This window comes from Dermacentor andersoni, chromosome 8 (assembly GCF_023375885.2).
Source record: "Dermacentor andersoni chromosome 8, qqDerAnde1_hic_scaffold, whole genome shotgun sequence".
NCBI classification, from domain to species: domain Eukaryota; kingdom Metazoa; phylum Arthropoda; class Arachnida; order Ixodida; family Ixodidae; genus Dermacentor; species Dermacentor andersoni.
Genome location: NC_092821.1, coordinates 80,745,118 through 80,764,624, shown reverse-complemented (window position 1 = coordinate 80,764,624; position 19,507 = coordinate 80,745,118). Strand labels below are relative to the sequence as shown.

General features: G+C 52.0%; 1 protein-coding gene across 2 annotated transcripts in view; it reads left to right on the top strand.

Moving 5' to 3' along the window:
- Window positions 1-19,507, top strand: part of LOC140219826 (mucin-6-like) — a 43,757-nt gene that overhangs the window by 7,236 nt on the left and 17,014 nt on the right. Inside the window, exons 2-3 of one of the 2 annotated variants that reach the window (XM_072289785.1) lie at window positions 10,278-10,511; window positions 11,663-11,899. In XM_072289785.1, coding sequence (XP_072145886.1) covers window positions 10,278-10,511; window positions 11,663-11,899 — 471 coding nt within the window. The remainder of the gene's footprint in view (window positions 1-10,277; window positions 10,512-11,662; window positions 11,900-19,507) is intronic. The other variant, XM_072289787.1, reaches the window with a different exon arrangement.

Genomic DNA, 19,507 nt, shown 5'->3' with positions numbered 1-19,507 from the left:
GCTGGTACTCCACGAAGCGTCGCCGGAGGTTGTAGTGTCGGCTGTCGGTCCTCTGCTGGTTCTTGATTCGCAGGCGGGCGAGCTGTCGGGCTTCTTCGGCGCACTGGAGGTAGGTACGGACGTCAAGGTTCTCCTCGTCCGTGACGTGAGGCAGCATGGCGTCGAGCGTCGTCATCGGGTTCCTGCCGTAGACCAGCTTGAACGGCGTGATCTGTGTTGTTTCTTGTACCGCCGTGTTATAAGCGAATGTTACGTACGGCAGGACGGCATCCCAGGTCTTGTGTTCGACGTCGACGTACATCGCTAGCATGTCGGCGAGGGTCTTATTCAGCCGCTCCGTAAGACCATTCGTCTGCGGGTGGTAAGCCGTTGTCCTCCTGTGCCTTGTCTGGCTGTATTTCAGAATGGCTTGGGTGAGCTCCGCTGTAAAGGCCGTTCCTCGGTCGGTGATGAGGACTTCTGGGGCGCCATGTCGCAGCAGAATGTTTTCGACAAAGAATTTCGCCACTTCGGCTGCGCTACCTTTCGGCAGTGCTTTTGTTTCAGCGAAGCGGGTGAGGTAGTCCGTCGCCACGACTATCCACTTATTTCCGGTTATTGACGTCGGAAAGGGTCCCAACAAGTCCATCCCGATCTGCTGGAATGGTCGGCAAGGAGGCTCGATTGGCTGTAGTAATCCGGCTGGCCTTGTCGGCGGTGTCTTGCGTCGCTGACAGTCTCGGCATGTTCTGACATAACGGGTGACGTCGGCGGTCAGGCGCGGCCAATAATACTTTTCTTGTATCCTCGATAGTGTCCGGGAAAATCCGAGGTGTCCAGCGGTCGGATCGTCATGTAGGGCGTGCAATACTTCTGGACGAAGTCCTGACGGGACAACAAGAAGGTAATTGGCGCGGACTGGTGAGAAGTTCTTCTTCACGAGTAGACTGTCTTGAAGCGTGAAGGAAGATAATCCGCGCTTAAATGCCCTGGGAACAACGTCGGTGTGCCCTTCCAAATAATCGACGAGGCCTTTAAGTTCCGGGTCCGCTCGTTGTTGTTCGGCGAAGTCTTCCGCGCTTATTATTCCAAGGAAGGCGTCGTCATCCTCGTCATCTTGCGGCGGCGGGTCAATGGGGGCGCGTGATAGGCAATCGGCGTCTGAGTGTTTTCGTCCGGACTTGTATGTTACAGTGATGTCGTATTCTTGTAGTCTCAGGCTCCACCGTGCCAACCGTCCTGAGGGATCCTTTAAATTCGCTAGCCAACACAAGGCGTGATGGTCGCTGACGACTTTGAATGGCCTGCCATATAGGTAAGGGCGAAATTTCGCTGTAGCCCAAACGATGGCGAGGCATTCCTTTTCGGTTGTAGAATAATTGCCTTCCGCTTTTGACAACGACCGGCTAGCGTAAGCTATCACGTGTTCATGTCCATCTTTTCTCTGGACCAGGACGGCGCCGAGGCCTAGGCTACTGGCGTCAGTGTGGATTTCGGTATCGGCGTGCTCGTCGAAGTGCGCAAGTACGGGCGGCGACTGCATGCGTCGTTTGAGTTCTTGAAATGCGTCGGCCTGCGGCGTTTCCCACTTGAACTCGACGTCACATTTAGTTAGCTGCGTCAGCGGCTCAGCGATGCGTGAAAAGTTCTTGACAAATCGCCTGTAGTAGGCACACATGCCAAGAAATCTACGCACTGCCTTCTTGTCGATGGGCTGTGGGAACTTTGCTATGGCAGCTGTCTTCTGCGGGTCGGGGCGGACTCCAGATTTGCTGATGACGTGGCCTAAAAATAGAAGCTCCTCGTAAGCGAAGCGGCACTTTTCCGGCTTCAGAGTAAGTCCTGATGACCTGATGGCCTCTAGTACTGTTGCCAGCCGCCTAAGGTGAACGTCGAAATTTCCGGCGAAGACGACGACGTCATCCAAGTATACGAGACAGGTCTGCCACTTCAATCCTGCTAAAACCGTGTCCATCACGCGCTGGAACGTTGCAGGCGCCGAGCACAGTCCGAATGGCATAACCTTGAACTCGTAGAGGCCGTCTGGGGTGATGAAGGCGGTCTTTTCGCGATCTCTTTCGTCGACTTCTATTTGCCAATAGCCAGACTTGAGGTCCATGGACGAGAAGTATTTAGCGTTGCAGAGCCGATCCAATGCGTCGTCTATCCGTGGGAGGGGGTATACGTCCTTCTTAGTGATCTTGTTCAGACGACGATAATCGACGCAGAAACGTAGGGTTCCGTCCTTTTTCTTTACCAGAACAACAGGGGATGCCCACGGGCTTTTCGACGGCTGGATGATGTCGTCGCGCAACATTTCGTCGACTTGTTGTCTTATAGCTTCACGTTCTCGCGCCGAAACTCGGTAAGGGCTCTGACGGAGTGGTCGAGCGCATTCCTCGGTGATTATGCGATGCTTGGCGACTGGTGTTTGTCGAATCCTCGATGACGTCGAAAAGCAGCCTTTGTATCGTCGGAGCAGACTTCTGAGCTGCTGTTCCTTAATCATAGGGAGATTTGCATTAATGTCGTTGTCTGGTTCGGGAACCATGGTCGTCGGGGTAGATGCGGCGGAATCCGAGAGGACAAACGCATTACTTGTTTCCAGAATTTCCTCGATGTACGCGATCGTCGTGCCCTTGTTGATGTGCTTGAACTCCTGGCTGAAGTTTGTCAGCAACACTTCAGTTTTCCCTCCCTGCAGTCGAGCGATCCCTCTTGCGACGCAAATTTCACGGTCTAGCAGTAGACGTTGGTCGCCTTCGATGACGCCTTCTACGTCAGCGGGTGTTTCGGTGCTGACCGAAATAACAATGCTGCAGCGAGGCGGGATGCTCACTTGATCTTCTAGCACACTCAAGGCGTGATGGCTACGAGGGCTCTCCGGCGGCATTGCTTTATCTTCCGACAGCGTTACTGACTTCGACTTCAGGTTGATGATTGCGCCGTGTTGGTCCAGGAAGTCCATACCGAGAATGACGTCTCATGAACACTGTTGGAGGATAAGGAAGGTGGCAGGGTAAGTCCGGTCATGAATGGTTATTCTTGCCGTGCAAATCCCAGTCGGCGTGATGAGGTGTCCTCCAGCGGTGCGAATCTGAGGGCCTTCCCATGCGGTCTTAACTTTCTTCAACTGGGCGGCGATGTGTCCACTCATTACGGAGTAATCGGCCCCTGTGTCGACTAAGGCAGTGACTGCGTGGCCGTCGAGAAGCACGTCGAGGTCGGTTGTTCTTTGTCTGGCATTGCAGTTAGGTCTTGGCGTTGGATCACGGCTGCGTCGTGTTGAACTGAAGTTGGAACGTCGCGTCGTCAAGTCGTCTTTCGTCGGTGTAGTTTTGGCTTCCAGACTTCGTCGGGACGGCGGCGTGTCGTTATGTCGTCGAGATGGTCTCTTCGTCGTCTTCGTCGGCGGCGGAGGATCTTCGTCAGTTCGACGAACAGCAACCGCACCTCCATCGGTTGCTGCTTTTAGTTTTCCGGGTATGGGCTCGCAGAGCGGCCCCGGGCTGGGCCAGTGTATGGACGGCGCTGCGGCGACAGGTAGCGGCCTGGTGACGGCGAACGGGACGGTCGTCGAGAGTTCCACTGAGTGCCGGCTAGGTAATCGGCAATGTCACGTGGGCGCTCCCCAAGCTGTGGACGCGGCGCGTTGACGGCGAACCCTCTCAGTCCCATGTCGCGGTATGGGCATCGGCGGTACACATGGCCGGCTTCTCCGCAGTGATAGCAGAGCGGGCGGTGGTCGGGGGCTCGCCAAATGTCCGTCTTCCTCGCATGGGTGCGCTGGGCGACGGGTGGGCGCGCTGGCGGCGGCGGCGGCGGACGACGGAATTGCGGTGTTGCAGGACCTTGGCGCGGTCGCGCAGTGGGGCCTTGACGGCGGGCGACGACGGCGGCGTAGGTCATTGCTTCCGGCTGCGGTGGTTCTGGTTGCACCTCAGGAACTCCAAGGGATCGGTGCACCTCTTCTTTCACGATGTCGGCGATAGAGGCCACTTGAGGCTGCGACGAAGGCAAGACCTTGCGCAGTTCTTCGCGCACAATGGCCCTGATGGTCTCGCGCAGATCATCCGTGGCCAGTGATTGAACTCCTGCGTAGTGGGTAGAGCTTGTGCGGCGGTTGAATTGCCGGTTCCGCATTTCGAGTGTCTTCTCAATGCCGGTGGCCTCGCGAAGGAACTCTGCTACGGTCGTCGGTGGGCTTCGTACCATTGCGCCGAAAAGTTCTTCCTTCACACCACGCATGAGTAGGCGCACTTTCTTTTCCTCGGCCATATCCGGGTCGGCGTGGCGGAACAGACGGCTCATTTCTTCCGTAAAGATGGCAACGTTCTCATTTGGTAGCTGCACTCGGGCGTCCAGCATAGCTTCGGCCCTTTCCTTGCGCACGACGCTTGTAAAGGTGCGCAGGAAGCCGGTACGGAACAGGTCCCATGTTGTCAATGTCGACTCCCTGTTCTCGAACCACGTTCTCGCGGCGTCTTCAAGGGCGAAGTATACATGCCGCAACTTGTCGTCGGAGTCCCAGTTGTTGAAAGTCGCAATTCGCTCGTACGTCTCCAGCCAGGATTCCGGGTCTTCAGTTGCTGCTCCATGGAAGGTCGGTGGGTCCCGAGGTTGTTGCAGGACAACGGGGGTCGCTGTGGCAGCCATTGGGGTTGTCTTGGCCACGATCTTCTTGGTCTTCTCAGGTAGAAGTCCGTGTTCCGGGGGCAGCTGTTGTAGACGACGGCTTACTCGATGGTCCGTGACTACGTTGGTGCTCTCTTTACGGTCCGGGCTTGGATCACGGCTTGTCGGGGGCGTCCGGCACATGGACCAAGGCACCTCCACCAGATGTCACGTGGTAGTGACGGTGAAGAAAGAAGCAGTACGGTGGAATACAAAACTAGCTTTTATTGGGCGAACCTGTGCCCACAAAACAGGCTACACTTATAGCACAACGAAAGCGGCGAACACAGTCGGCGATTGTCGAAAATCTGATCTGCGGGTTAAGCGGGTCGGCTTTCATAGAGCAGTCGTCGAATGTTCCAGACTAATCGTTCGGACCCGCGTGCCTTCCACAAAGTTCTACACCATTCGCGTCAGGTGATGAAATCAAACATAAGTCCCGGCGACAACAGACAGCGGATAGAAGCATCGATAACTTTCCAGAAACTTCGGATACATGCAGGCGCGTCCCATGCTGTGCGATTACATTTGTTAGGCGGCGAAACGTGGTTGCCCGATAAAGATAAGTACACGTGTCAGTATTGATGGAAGATGAAGAGCACAGCACAGTTGATTTCATCGGCACGAACTTATCTCTCCTCACCGCACGGACCCACTGCGCTGCAAGCTTCTTGTCCTTCGCGAACCTGTGAAACACCACATCGTCTCGCCCGCCTGTGTTCGCGCAGCCGAATGCTGCACAGAACGAGGGCATGTTGGGCGCCCTTGGCTGTAGGCACTCACGCAGCACAGAAGGAAAGAACAGTTTACGAAAATCGCAAAAGAAAACAAACGTGAGCGGCGGCGGCGGCGGCGGCGGCGGCGGCAGATCTCTCATAGCGTCGTTCAGTAAAGCGCAGGACGGAAAGAGGCATGCCAGCACGCCGGTCTGGCAGCTCGGTCCCCGCCAGTGACGTCACTCTCGCCGGTTCTCTCCTCTGGCAACCACCTCACCCGGCGCTCCGGGAAGCGATGGGGGCGTGTCCGCGGGGGTGATTTAGAAAGCGATTTCCGCCCCTTATATTAATAAAACGAAGAAAAAAATTACGGAACCGTAAATTATTAGGTCTGTTCTTCCCAATCCCAGCAATTCATGGAAATTGAAAACCGTTTCAGCTTCCCTTTAAGATGGCGGCCGCAATGACGTCTGTGCAAACTGTCTATACGTAGTGTACACAATACCCGCTGTGGTTGCTCAGTGGCTATGGTGTTAGGCTGCTGAGCACAAGGTCGCGGGATCGAATTCCGGCCACGGCGGCCGTATTTCGACGGGGGCGAAATGCGGAAACACCCGTGTACTTAGATTTAGGTGCACGTTAAAGAACCCCAGGTGGTCGAAATTTCCGGAGTCCTCCACTACGGCGTGCCTCATAATCAGAAAGTGGTTTTGGCACGTGAAACCCCATAATTTAATTTAACGTACACGATGTTCCTATACCAACCAGAGCTTTATTTGAGTGTTATGTCGTCCACAACCAGCGTACGTGGGGGCAAAAACGTTGTCGCGGCTTGCACACATCAAGCCGCTTCGCGGGTGATTTCTATTGCACTGATCAGACTCTTGATTTAGTTATCTAAAGACACAGACAGGTTTCGCCGATGCACGCGAAAGGCGATACGGTTGCGTGTGTGTAGCACTATGTATACATAGTGCTACACACGCGCTACAATCAGTAGATGCTACAATCAGTAGGTTCTATAGCACCTACTGATTCAACATCTCGATGTGTTAGTGCTGTTGCAAAGTGCGTACATGTATACCTTCGTGTACCCAATCGGCTGCCGTGTGTCGAGCTTGTGCAGCTTCATAATTTAATCATGTTGGCACTGCGATGACCGAACGTAAGGCGCGTGACATATTCAACTGAGTAACGCGAGCGTCACGTATGTGCGCGATCAACGCGGAGCACCTCAACTATCCTCGTCGTTTCGTCATGACGTTGGTCAACTCTGCATGCAGTGAAAGTGTTCCTACACCTTTATCACAAACTTGTACGCTGGGTCTCGAGCGCAAATGTCACAGCGGAACCTGTGCTTCATCTGTGAGCAAAATGTTTGCAAGGACGAAAGATAAACATAGAAATGGTTTCCATCAATGAGCACCTTATAAATGTCAGCCTTTTGAGCTGCAACGCTTGTGTAAAACGAGTTCATTGATTCTCCCTCTTGCGAATTTTTTGCAGCGCCCAACAAAAACATGGACTCTCAGTAGTACAATAATGACGCGTGTTACGTTTTTAACACGATATATGACTGCACACAGCCTACGCACTCTATAGCTTCATACACTTGTGGATGGTAGCTCTATCAGAAAAAAAGAAAGAAAAAAGAAACAAGTCTGAGTGAACACCGCGAATAGCATCCTTGCTTAAACTTAACCGTGTCCGAGTTCCGTACCTCGTGAACAAAGAACACGAACTCTGTTCGTACGCTTTTGCACCTTCAGTACCCTTAAAAGCAGTCCCTAACATAAAACGAAAAACTGGCAGTGGCTGAGCTCGGCTGTGCCAGGATATACATAGCGAAAGCTAAGGCTTAGCATGGTTAGCCTTGGTTAATCTTGATTGCAAGTCCAGGTTAGTCTGGTTGTCTAGCTATGTTGCGGCGTTTATGCAGTCGTTCCGCGCGCTGTTCGTCTGTTTCCTCGGCGATTCGTTTTCTCTTCATCTCGTTCCGATGTCGATTCCAGGCCTCCTCCTGCTTATCAGAATTGTCGCCGTCCATACTGCCGCCTCAACTGTGGCTGCGGCGCACGCGAGCTCTCCTTTTCAATCTTCCGACATGTTATCAGGCATGCGACGCAGCTGGCGAAGCGGGCGGAGGCGAGCGCAACGACGAGGAACGCAAAGTGACGTCATACCAAACGGCTGCGGCAGAAAGGCGCGGCGCTGCGCAGCGGCGGAACACCTTTGGCTTGGTGCTACTAGTGGCGCATGCGCAGTAGTGACTAAGGAGCGAGAGAGGGAGAAATATCCGCGGTGAGGCGCGCGTTGTGACGTCATGTGCCTCCTCGGAACACCGCCACGGCGAAATCGCAAGTTCGCGGCCAGTGAAGCTTTCGCTTTAAAACACGGTTCTTCAATAACGCGGGCAGCCACGAAACTTAGCCCGAACATGTCAAATCCCTTGCGAATTCCTCGCTGGCGCAACTCGGCGGCCAATTCGCATGGTGGCGAGTGCGCCGAGACGCGGAAAAGAAAAAAAAAGTAGAAAAGGGTACAAAAAAATTTGCACGTGATGGCGCTCAAGCGATTCGGAGTGCAGACCTCCTCTCTCGCCTCCTCTCATGCTCCTCGCAGCAGCTGCGGCAGCAAGATAAAAGCATGTCGCTACTTTAGTTTTATGCAGGAGGTTTTGGATACGTGCTGCTCGACGTTGTAAAGTGAGTACACAGTAAAAAAAAATCACGCAGAAACACCTTCGGGACTTGCCTAAGTATGCGTAAGCATTGTGCCACTTGCACGTCTCCACGCAGCCTGGTGTCATTATTAATGTTATGAAACTTCATCCGGCGAGTACAAATGGCAGCGCTGCGGCGACAGGGTCTGATGGCGCCGGAAGGAGCATTGGTTATGCAAGTAAAGTACTGCCAGGTGCGCTGACGACGTCCCGATCATCATAATCGTTATCGCTCTTTGGTGCCTTATCCTTTAGCGTCGAACCGTTATGAACAGTGACCAAACATATTCGGCCTGCGGCACCGCCACGTGGACCGTGCCTTGGAAGCTATCTGCGATACCGACAAAGTGCGCCGACTGCTGATAGCTTCGCGCGCTGCGTGCTCGCCGCTTACTTAGCACTGAAGAGAGACACGTGGGCCCGCATCTTGATAGCGATCTGCGAAAGTGGCTGAGTGCGGCGTGTGCGGAGAGCTCCGTACGCGCTGTGTTCTAGCAGCATCGTTGGCACTGAAGCGAGAAGGAGTACGAAGGTGCATTCGCTCACTGCTGCGGGCGCTATCTTGAAAGCGGTCGTCTTACGGGTCGAATGAACGCAGGGACCGAGGATGGTTTTCTTCGTTGGGTAAGCATAAAAATGCTTCCACACTTAAAGAAAATTCAGAGCCATTCCACTCTGTGAAGGTGGATGACCGGCGGAGCTGTATATAATTATAAAGAAAACAAAATAAAACAACAAAGCAATACGACACAGATATGCACGTCATATTTATTAGTATTTACGTTTATTTCGTGACCACACTAATTATGGCTTTATGGTCGCCTTGATAGACGGCCATGGGCTTTGTGACGACACTCGAGAAGTTCTTAGCCGACGTTAGGTCTGTGCACGCCCGATGGCGCGTCGTGGAGACATTGGTCTTGGTGTAACATGGAAGCTAGGCCGAACCTTTCGAAGAGAAACGCCCAGACCTACTTTCCGTCGGGACGAGACACATCGACGCTAAAGCCACCCACAGTGACGATGGGATTGGGGTCCACCGGGAGGATTCACCGAAATGTGTCGATCATAAGGTCTTGAAAGTCTCTATTTTACGTTCCGGAATATGGTGGCGACGAGTCCATCCACAGTCTGTAGGGCGCACATGCCGGCACATTCTACGGCAAGGCTATCGCCCGTCGTCGGCAAGGCACAGGGCGTAACGGCCACGAAGTCATTCGCGTAGATCGCAACGTATAAAACAATCATCCATCACCAGTTTTGGCACATCTGGTCTCAGACGTAGCTGGGACACATACGCTGATATGATTTTGTCTTGAACTTAAGCTACTTTAGCTCTATAGACACCGCCATCGTTTTTGCCTACGCACATCACGAAACGCTGGAAACTCGTCCAAGACAGCTCCGCCGCAAAAATTCACGCAGAGGCACCTCTGGGAGTTGCCTAAGCATGCGTAAGCATTGTGCCACTTGCTCATCTCCGCGTAGCTCGGTGTCATTATCAATGTTACGAAACTTGATCAGGCCAGTACAAACGACAGCGCTGTGGCCACACGAACGGGCGCGGACGGCGGCGCTGGGTGCGCTGATGACGTTCCCAACATTATAAGACGCTCTCCCTCTTAAGCGCCTTATCCATCCGCATCGAGCCATTGGCCAAACGTACTCGGGCGGCGGCTTCGTGTGGCACCGCCGTGTGGCACCGGAATGCGGGTCGCACTTTGAAACCAATCTGCGATGCTGACAGAGTGCCGGCTGCTGATAGCCTTTGCGCTGCGTTCCCGCCGCTTACGCATCGTTGAAGAGAGACGCACGGGTCTGTATCTTGAAAGCAATTTGCGAATGTGGCACAGTGAGGCGTGCGCTGAGAGCTCTGCGAGCGCGGTATTCTCGCCGCATCGTTGGCGTTGAAGCGCCAGGCTGCACGAAGGTGTATCCGCTCGCTGCTGCGCGGGTACTGTCTATAGAAAGTGGTCGTCTTACGGGACGGACGGAGGGACTGTTTTCTCGTCGGGCAAGCGTAGAAATGCTTACGCACTTAAAAAGTTCGACCTCGTGGTTTCTTTTCCCTGTTCACCCACGGCAAAAGCACGGCTTTCAGGCTGTCTCTGCACCATTAATCTCTCTCTCTCTCTCTCTCTCGAAAGGTTAAATAAAAGCATTGTAACGTGACTACTTCTCGGTAGGTGGTGCCCACGAGCATCACAAGCCGTGCGGCGTCAACGAGGAGTTCAAGGAGTGCCAGAGCAGTTGCGCCGAATGGATCTGCGGGGATGTGCGCGGCCACCTCAAGCGCTGCATGTCCGATTGCCCGAGCGACTGCTACTGCGTTGACGAGCACTACCGGCATCCAAACGGCACCTGCGTCCCGCACGAACAGTGTCCTCCTTCGGCGCTGAATCAGACGGAAGGGCCTCATAGTAAGAACGCCGTCACATCTTTTTTTTTTTTTGTTGTCTAGACGGGACTTGAAGCAGAAGCCGCCGTGGTAATGCCCTGACTGTGGCGCGGCGCTGCTGAGCTCGAAGTCGCGAGATCAAATCAGGCCGCGGAGACCGCATTCGGATGGAATCGTTCCTTGAAAGCTATCTGCGATTCCGACAAGGTGTGCCGACTGCCGCCTGCTTCGCCTGCTGTGTTCTCGCCGCTTAATGAGCGTGGAAGAGAGACATGCGGGCCTCTGACTTGATAGCGATCTGCGAAACGTCGATGAGTGAGGCGTGTGCTCCGTGAGCACTGTTTTCTCGCCGCTTCGTTGGCGGTGAAGCGAGAGGAAGCACGAAGGTGAATTCGCTCGCTGCTCCGGGCGGTATCTTGAAAGCGCTCGTCATACTGGACGGACGGACGGACGGAGAGGCGGACGGATGGTCTTCCTCGTTGGGTAAGCATAGAAATGATTACGCATCAGAAAAAAAATTCACGCAGAAACTCGTCTGGGAGTTGTCTAAGTGTGCGTAATCATTATACCACTTGCTCATCTCCCCGCAGTCCGGCGTCATTATCAACTTTAAGAAACTTGATCAGGCCAGTACAAACGACAGCGCTGTGGCGACAAGGAAGGGTGCGGACGGCGGCGCCGTTGCGCCGATAACGTTCCGATCACTATAAACCTTTATCGCTCTTTAGCGCTTTATGCATTAGCATCGAACCGTTCCCCTAACCTACTTGGGCGGCGAGTTCGTTTGACACCGCCGTGCGGGCCGCACCTTGAAAGCGATCTGAGAAAGTGGCAGAGTGAGGCGTGCGCTGAGATCTCCGTGAGCGATGTGTTCTCGCCGCTTCGTTGGCGTTGAAGCGAGAGGCTGCACGAAGGTGAATACGCCCGCTGCTGCGGGCGCTATCTCGGAAAGCGGTCGCCTTACGGGCCGGACGGAGGGGAGGGATGGTGTTCTCGTGGAGTAAGCATAGAAATGCTTGCGCATTAAAAGAAAAAGAAATCTGGCCCCGTGGCTTCTGTTCCCTCTTCGTTCAAGTCAGAAACACGGCTTTAAGGCTGGCTCCGCATCATTAATGTCTCTCTGTCTCTCGGAAGGTAAAAAAGAAGCCTTGTAACGTGACTACTTCTCGGTAGGTGGTGCCCACGAGCATCGCAAGCCGTGCGGCGTCAACGAGGAGTTCAAGGAGTGCCAGAGCAGCAGCTGTGCCGAATGGCGGTGCGGGGAAGTGCGCGGCAGCCTCAGGCCGTGCACGGCCGACTGCCGGAACGACTGCTTCTGCACTGACGAGCACTACCGGCATCCGAACGGCAGCTGCGTCTCTCACGAACAGTGCCCTCCTTCGGCGCTGAATCAGACGGAAGGACCCCGTGGTAAGGACGCCGTTAGCGCGTTCTTTTTTTTTCTTTTTGCTGTCTACACAGTCATTGATGCAGAACTCGCCGGGCTATGGCGCGGCGCTGCTGAGCTCAACGTAGCGAGTTCAAACCACGCCGCGGAGACCGCGCTGGTGACTAAATGCAAAAAGAAAAAGAAAAGAAAAACAAAGGAAAGAAAATCGCTCGAGCACTTTGATTAAGGTGCACATAAAAGAACTCCAGTTCGTAAAAATTAATCCGTAATCCCAGCTGCGGCCTGCCCCCGTGGTTGTGACACGTAAAACCCCAAGATTTAATTTTATTGCGACAGCAGTCATACGGTCACTCCAGGCACATTTTCGCCGTCGTAATCGCCATGATATTGCTGTAAGTCCAAGCGCGATAACATTCTGGTTGGTTGCGCGCCGTATGCTGTACATGTGACTGAAATCGTGCGTGGGGGAGCCGATAACGGTGGCTTGATCTCGCGCTCGCAAGGCAGGAAAGCGGTGAGGAAGGGCCGTCTTCCACACCCGCACAAGGCAACTGGCGGGGAGCGGGGGGGGGGGGGGGGGCAGGAGTGTGTTCTACACCAATGGCGGCTGCGTACGGCACGACTGAGCGTGGCCACGGGGGCCATATCTTGAAAGCGATCTGCGATGAGTACAGAGTCTATGGCGTCGAGGGCTGATAACTTCGTGTACGCTGTGTTCTCGCTGCTTAGTTCACGTTGAAGCGAGACACACGAAGGTCAATTCGCTCGCTGCTGCTGTCACTCTTCCTCATGCCAGCGTTTTGTAAGCTAGTGTCCGCACTCATCCAGTCAGATGCATTGACGTTTGCCGGCGCGCACCTGACATCATGCTTGTTAATTTAGTAAGTGAATGTTTACGGCTGATAAAGCAACTATACTTCGTACAGCTGGGCTCAGTTGCTGCCGCGTTCAATGCCTCGCCTTTCGGGCGAAAATGCGTCTTCTGTTTTAATGAGGCAGGTCGAAAAGATCGAGCACAACGCAACAAACGAACATATAATATTTCCACCAAATGTGATCTCTGTGGAAGGTTTAGTGTCCCAGGGCACTGGGAAACGTTGCGTATAATGGCTGCGTAACGCTTTCAAACTCTTACATACGCCAGCAGAATCTTGGTTTGAGCTGCTTGATGCACGACACTTGAAGAAAAAATGTGAGGACATCTAACCACTTATGAGTCGCCAATATGAAAGCATTAATGTCTATTTGAACGTCGCTGAGCGGCCCTTGGAGTTTCTCGCTGTGAATAATGTTTCCGCTGTTTGCTGCGTGCATGTTATGTAGTTTTACAGTTCCCCTGCTGTCTGACTTCATCCGATCGACGCATCTGCACTTTGCGTTTCTGTGCTAAACGTTCACTGAGTTCTTCAGAGCTCATCGCCGCCACACGATGCCCCTCCACTATGCACTTTCGAGTCAACAGATGCTCGCGTTGTGAGCCACGTTTCGCTGCACATCGCAGACGTTCTGCATTCCGTCGCCGCATCTGGTCCGTCAAGGCTTGCTGGTGACGTGGCGTCACGGCGACGCCCTCTCCCCTCACGCAACACCTGGCGCACTATCGCGGGTGGAAGTGTTCCGATTCGCTGCTCTGCTCCGTCGAAGGGCGCTCGAGACGAGGCATCGCAGCCAATGGCAATTTAGTAGTCGTTTCACTGATACAGAGGACGACGACTGTTTCGTTCAATGTGCCATTTGATGCTTTCGCATCACAATAAGCGGCACAGTACAGACGTAGATGGAGCACACACAACCGGAAGGGCGCCCGGAAGGGGCCGCGGGTCCCGGATGCGAGGGGCCAGTGGGGGGGGGGGGGGGTGTCATATACGTCTGAAGACACCCCGCTTTCCACCGGCTACACTGAGGGGGGGGGGGGGGAATGACTGAATACCTATGGGCCCCGGGTACCAGACGACCTAGCTACGCCACTGCGAATGGCACATACACACTCCAAGTAAGCGTGAACCGGATTTATTGAGGATCTGCACGTGCTCACGCGTCACACACCCAGGCCGGGAACCCCCAGAGACCCATGTCGACCCCAGAGATGTTCGGTGAACAGCGACACATGGGGTGCACAGCTACGCATGCCGAGTGGCCCAATTTGGTCTGACGGTTCGTTTCTAACCCAGTTCACTCGGCGCAGCAGCCTGATGTGCTATCCATTCGACTTTGTGTCCCAGTTTGGCGCTAAAAGCGGTTTGAGACATAGATCAATAGGCAGGCACAAGGCCCCCGGAAATGGCGTGAAGTGCATGATAAGAATGTTTATCGAATGAGTACTTCGAGTACTAAAAAACATCGTACTTCGGCCGCATTGCGCGCGGAAGGCAGGCAGCATTGCAGAGAGGCAGCGGGCAGGGCAGTATACGCTAACCCCTCAGATGCCGTGTCTCAGAGCGTTCTTCAGAGGTAATTGTCATTAGAGTACAATGCAATGGGAAATTGCGTGAAGGTAAGGCTCGCAAACAACAAGCACTGGTAAAAAAAATGCACATAGTATACACTTAGCATTCGCAAGATAGACATCTGTGTACAACTTCATTCTATGTTCGGGGATCACTTACTGCCGTATGTTGACGATCACAATATCCGCACATTTATGAACTAGCGATAGTCCCGACTCATAGAAAAAATGAATTTCGTGTGTATATGAACCATTTATTGAGTTGCCACGAATTTATTTGAAGCTGTAAGGAGTTTCACTTCTTATCGAGCGTATGTCGATATACCCGGTGCTGAATAGGCAATAAATTATTGATTGAAATACATTAATTGGAATTGAACGGTGCTACTATTTTAGTTGACATTGAAGTAGAAAAGAATACCATAACAAATAAATATAACATATAATATTAATTCGACATTCTGGGGCCCATACGCGTGCCTTGCTCACAATGCGACGAAGAAAAAACAAAACAAAAAGCGAAACAAAGCGAAAAAGAGTAACAGTGCCTCGCGTAAGACCCATTTGCTTTTATTCTCGTTCGGAGCTATCTCGCAACTCGACGTGCTTCAATTTGCGGCTTCCTTCGTCGGCATCAGAACGCGGCGTCCGGTGCCGAGTGCTGGAGCGAGATCGCCTCGTTCTAGAAAGAGGGCAGCCAAAAACTTGAGACTGCCGTATCTCAGCAGTTCATTGCCAGCGTAACTCATTACTGCACGACAACACGTGTCGTAAGCTAAGGCTTGATTGGGCAGCACCGAGAGAAACGCTTTGCAGCCGCATAAGGGTGCGCTTAGGGAGATACGAGTGACTTCCGTTCGCAACCCTTGTAATAGCGTCTGCGCGAAAAAAGATTTGGCATTTTGTTTTTTAATCACTGCGTGGCGGATCTGCTACATCCGTTGGGCCTCGGTGGCCGAACATAAAGCGCGAACAGCGGTCTAGGCGCAACAGTTGTTGTAGGAAGCAAGGCGAATACGAACGTCGGCAATGAAGTGCCTCGTGGTCCTGCTGGCGGTGGCTGTAGCGGTCTGCGTCGCTGACACAGGTAAAAGCTGCAGACTCAGCAGTGCTGCTCAGTTCTGACAGGGGCGTAAAGCATGCTTTCAGAATCACGTTGTCGTCACTGCGTTCTTTACGTAAGCGTGTGCTCAGAAACACGCTTTGGCAGATCTACATTCCCTCCTCTCAACACTCACTGTTCCCTTGAACAGGAAAGCACACAGCCAGTGCATACTACTGCCATTAATTTATTATGCGGAGGCTTGGAGGTTAACGAAACGTGTGGAAAACCGCGCAAGAAACGATTTAACGGAAAATGGTAGGTGTAATTTTCGGAACAAGGAAGACCGCGGTAATGATTAGCAAGCAACCGGGGTTTGCCTATGCTCTAGTTGGCATTGAAGGGAAGAAATGGAACTGGGCAGGCCACGTAATGCGGAGAAAGGAGAGCCGGTGCTGTATTAGAGTTGCGCAATGGGCCCCAAGAGAAGGGAAGCGCAGTCGAAGACGCCAGAGAATTTCGTGACGCAGTGAAACGAGGAAATTCGCAGGCATTGGATGGATTCAGCTGACCCAGTACAGCGGTATACTAGGAAACAGCTGGAAGGAGTCTTTCTTCTGCACTTGACGTAAAATAAGCTGATGATGATAATAATGCCACACTCCTTGTAGGCATACGTCATGAACAGTGTAACCTAAGCACAAACCTTTAGAGGCCCGCCAATATTTTCGTGCGCAACCTTTAGCTGATGCTAAAGTCATCAGCGATATCACTTGTGTCCAAAGAAGCTTACATGAAACCGTCAGAAAGTTTTAGCGAAAAAGCCCTTCGCCGGCTACTGCGGCGACCACCCACTTTACCATGGCTGATTGCGGTACTTGAAATACCAATTACGAGATTTGACATTTACCACGCTCTCGTTAGTACTTATGACCAAGATGAAAAGGAACACAGAATTCGTTCACAGGCAACGATTAATCGTGATCTGTGGATTCGAACGTGAGATGTTACGGTGTAACACGCAACTTAGTGAGTGAACTTAGACTCACTAATATTAGTGAGTCTTTATTCCGGAACGTATGTGTTTAGTCACTACAGCCTCTTGAAGGCAATTTGCTTGCACCTTTCTGTATTAACTCAAGGAATCACAGAAAGTCTACTCGGGTCCTCCGATATTTAACCTCTAACTGTCTGTGGCGATCGCTGAAGCATCACCCCGACAGTCCTTTCTCCAAGATCGGGGATGCGTCTTGAGAATCTAGGGGTGTGCGAATATTAGAAACTCTCCTATAATGAATCGAACAGTCAGTATTCGTAAATGTGAGTGTTTTCAGAATACTTTTCGAATATTTCTGAACGTTAGCGGGGTCCAAATAAACATAAAATTGGAAAGAAAGTAAGCGAAAATTTCACCCACGCGGGCACAGTAGAGACACAAAAAAATGAGAACTTGCGTAGTGGAGCATACTAGGTCACTTAGGTAGCCATAGTCTACAAGCGGTGCAGCGATCACTCTCACCCTCTGAAGAGCCCTGTGCATGCGCAGAAACTACTTGTTTGCTTCTCGCGCTGCATTGGCGCTTTTATTAAAGAACGCTTCATAACGTACTATGCAACGACAGAAAAAAATTAAATTATGGGGTTTTACGTGCCAAAACGACTTTGTGATTATGAGGCATGCCGTAGTGGAAGACTCCGGAAATTTCGACCACCTGGGGTTATTTAACGTGCACCTAAATCTAAGTACACGGGTGTTTTCGCATTTCGCCGCCATCGAAATGCGGCCGCCGTGGCCGGGATTCGATCCCGCGATCTCGTGCTCAGTAGCCCAACACCATAGCCACAGAGCAACCACGGCGGGTTACGACAGAAGTATGCTGACTCTGAGAATACTGCGATGTGAACATCGTTTTGTATAAATTGGGGTCATGGCTGTTAGTTATTCGAAAACTATTCGAAACGTATTCGATATTGGATTCGATTCTCTTCTGGCACTTTTCGATTCGTATTCGACTCGTTCTCGAAAATAACTATTCGCACACCGCTATCAGAACATGACACTGCCGATGTGCAGGCATTTTTGTACGCAACCTCTTTACACGTGTTCCGCTTGTGGGGGTAAAAAAAGAAGTAACGTATGATAAGTAAAAAGAAAAGAAACAAAATAGAATGCTCTGCGTAGTGAGTATTGAACGAGTACAATTTCACTTCAGCGAGTTCAGCATTTCGACACACGTCCACTTGGCTGAAGGCACTACCGCTTTTGACTGAATCCTCGACCTGTCGCGTTCTCTTGGCAATTACGAAAGAATGAGTTTGTCGACAAGACTTGCTTTGGCGGGTACAGGTCGAGTTGAGGTTCGGGGATCTGGGTATTCAACCACTTTCGTCTCTGTCAGTTAAGTGATTTTAGGCCTTCTAGTGCACGTAAGACTACGACGACGACGAGGACGACGGCAACAACAACAACGACGACAACGACGACGATGACGACGACGAAAGGGTAGCACAATGAAGCTTCGAACGTAAAAGACGCAACACCTTAGCGTAAAGTTATGTACGGAGCAGTGGTATCAGGTAATTAGCGAAAAAAAAATGACAAAATGACACCCAGATTAGCTCGTTCAATTGCGCACACATAGAACCAGAACCGGAAGTTTGGATTTACTCGACGAAGAATATGGGCCAATCCCTCAGATAGTGCAGTATAAATACGTGGGCCGATCTCGAAGGTAGTGCAATTTAAACAACAAACCACGTGGTACACTAATGCGTCCTGAACCTTTCATGGGTGTCGACCGCTATTGACTCGCCTTTCCTAAATGTATAACCGAAATATGACAATTCTTCCGGTGCACGGTTTTGAATCGTGCCATGCCGTGCATGAGCCTTGAGCTAGTGGTTAAATTATTTTCATGAAAAATGTCGCAGTTTTCTCCGAAAGGCGTAGCATCGATTGCGGTAGCAAATTAGTAGACCGCAATACCATGCAACGATAGTATATTTATCGGTCGTATAAACGTGCAAACATTTCCTTCTTAACCAAATTAAGAAAGCATGGTGTCAGCGCGCACAGGCAAACATGAACGCATTACACTCGATGACCGCGGACACTTGCTGCAGTAGCACCGCGTGGCAGTAGCACCCGAGCGAATTGACCTTACATAAATTCAATTATGGGCTTTTACGTGCCACAACCACGATCTGACTATGAGGCACACCGTATTGGGAGGCTCCGGAAATTTGGACCACCTGGGGTTCTTTAACGTGCACCTAAATCTAAGTACACGGGTGTTATCGAGTACTTCCATCGGCCCCCATCGAAATGCGGCCGCTGTGGCCGGGATTCAATTCCGCGACCTCGTGCTTAGCAGCCCAACACCATAGTCACTAAGCAACCACAGCGGGTTCGAAGTGACCCTCAGGCTCTCTATCGCTTCAACGCAAACTGAGCGGCGAGAACACATAACACGCAAAGTTACGAGCCGTCTGCCCACCACGCAATAGGCAGTTGCTGCCGAAGGGGCCGAAGTACAACGCCTCCTCTTCGCTCTCCTTCCCCGATGTCATGCGCGCGACGCAAGACGTCGCGCTTCCTCCCCCTTTTCCTTGCTCGCGCGAGATGGGACCGCGGTCGTCGGCTCACCCTCGCACGCTTTCACTCGCGCATACAGTATACGGCATGCGGTGACGGTGTTATCGCCCTTGGACTTTATACGGAAAATTACCGCGACGACCAACGCAAAAATGCGCCTGCATTGTCCAAACAATTGCTATCAGAAAAAGAAAGAAAGGAAGAAAGCACTACAGGTCTAACTTTACAAAAATCAATATTTAATTACCTTGCTATCGTGAGGGCTCGCTGTAAACTAAACAAGTAGCATCATCCTACCCTCTTGACGTTATTCTCAATGACGTGTCCAGCGCTCTTGAATAAAATTATTTAGCTTGACGCATTTATTGATAATCCACCATGTTTCATGACGGAAGGGAGTGTACGGATGGTAAACCCGACAGGGGCATTGACTAAACTGATTGGCTGCTGTAATTCAAGGATTCCTTATGCTCGATTATATTCTTTGTTTATCATTCACAGACCATATTCCCTGTCAATCCATGGGACAGTGACGTTGGAGCGGC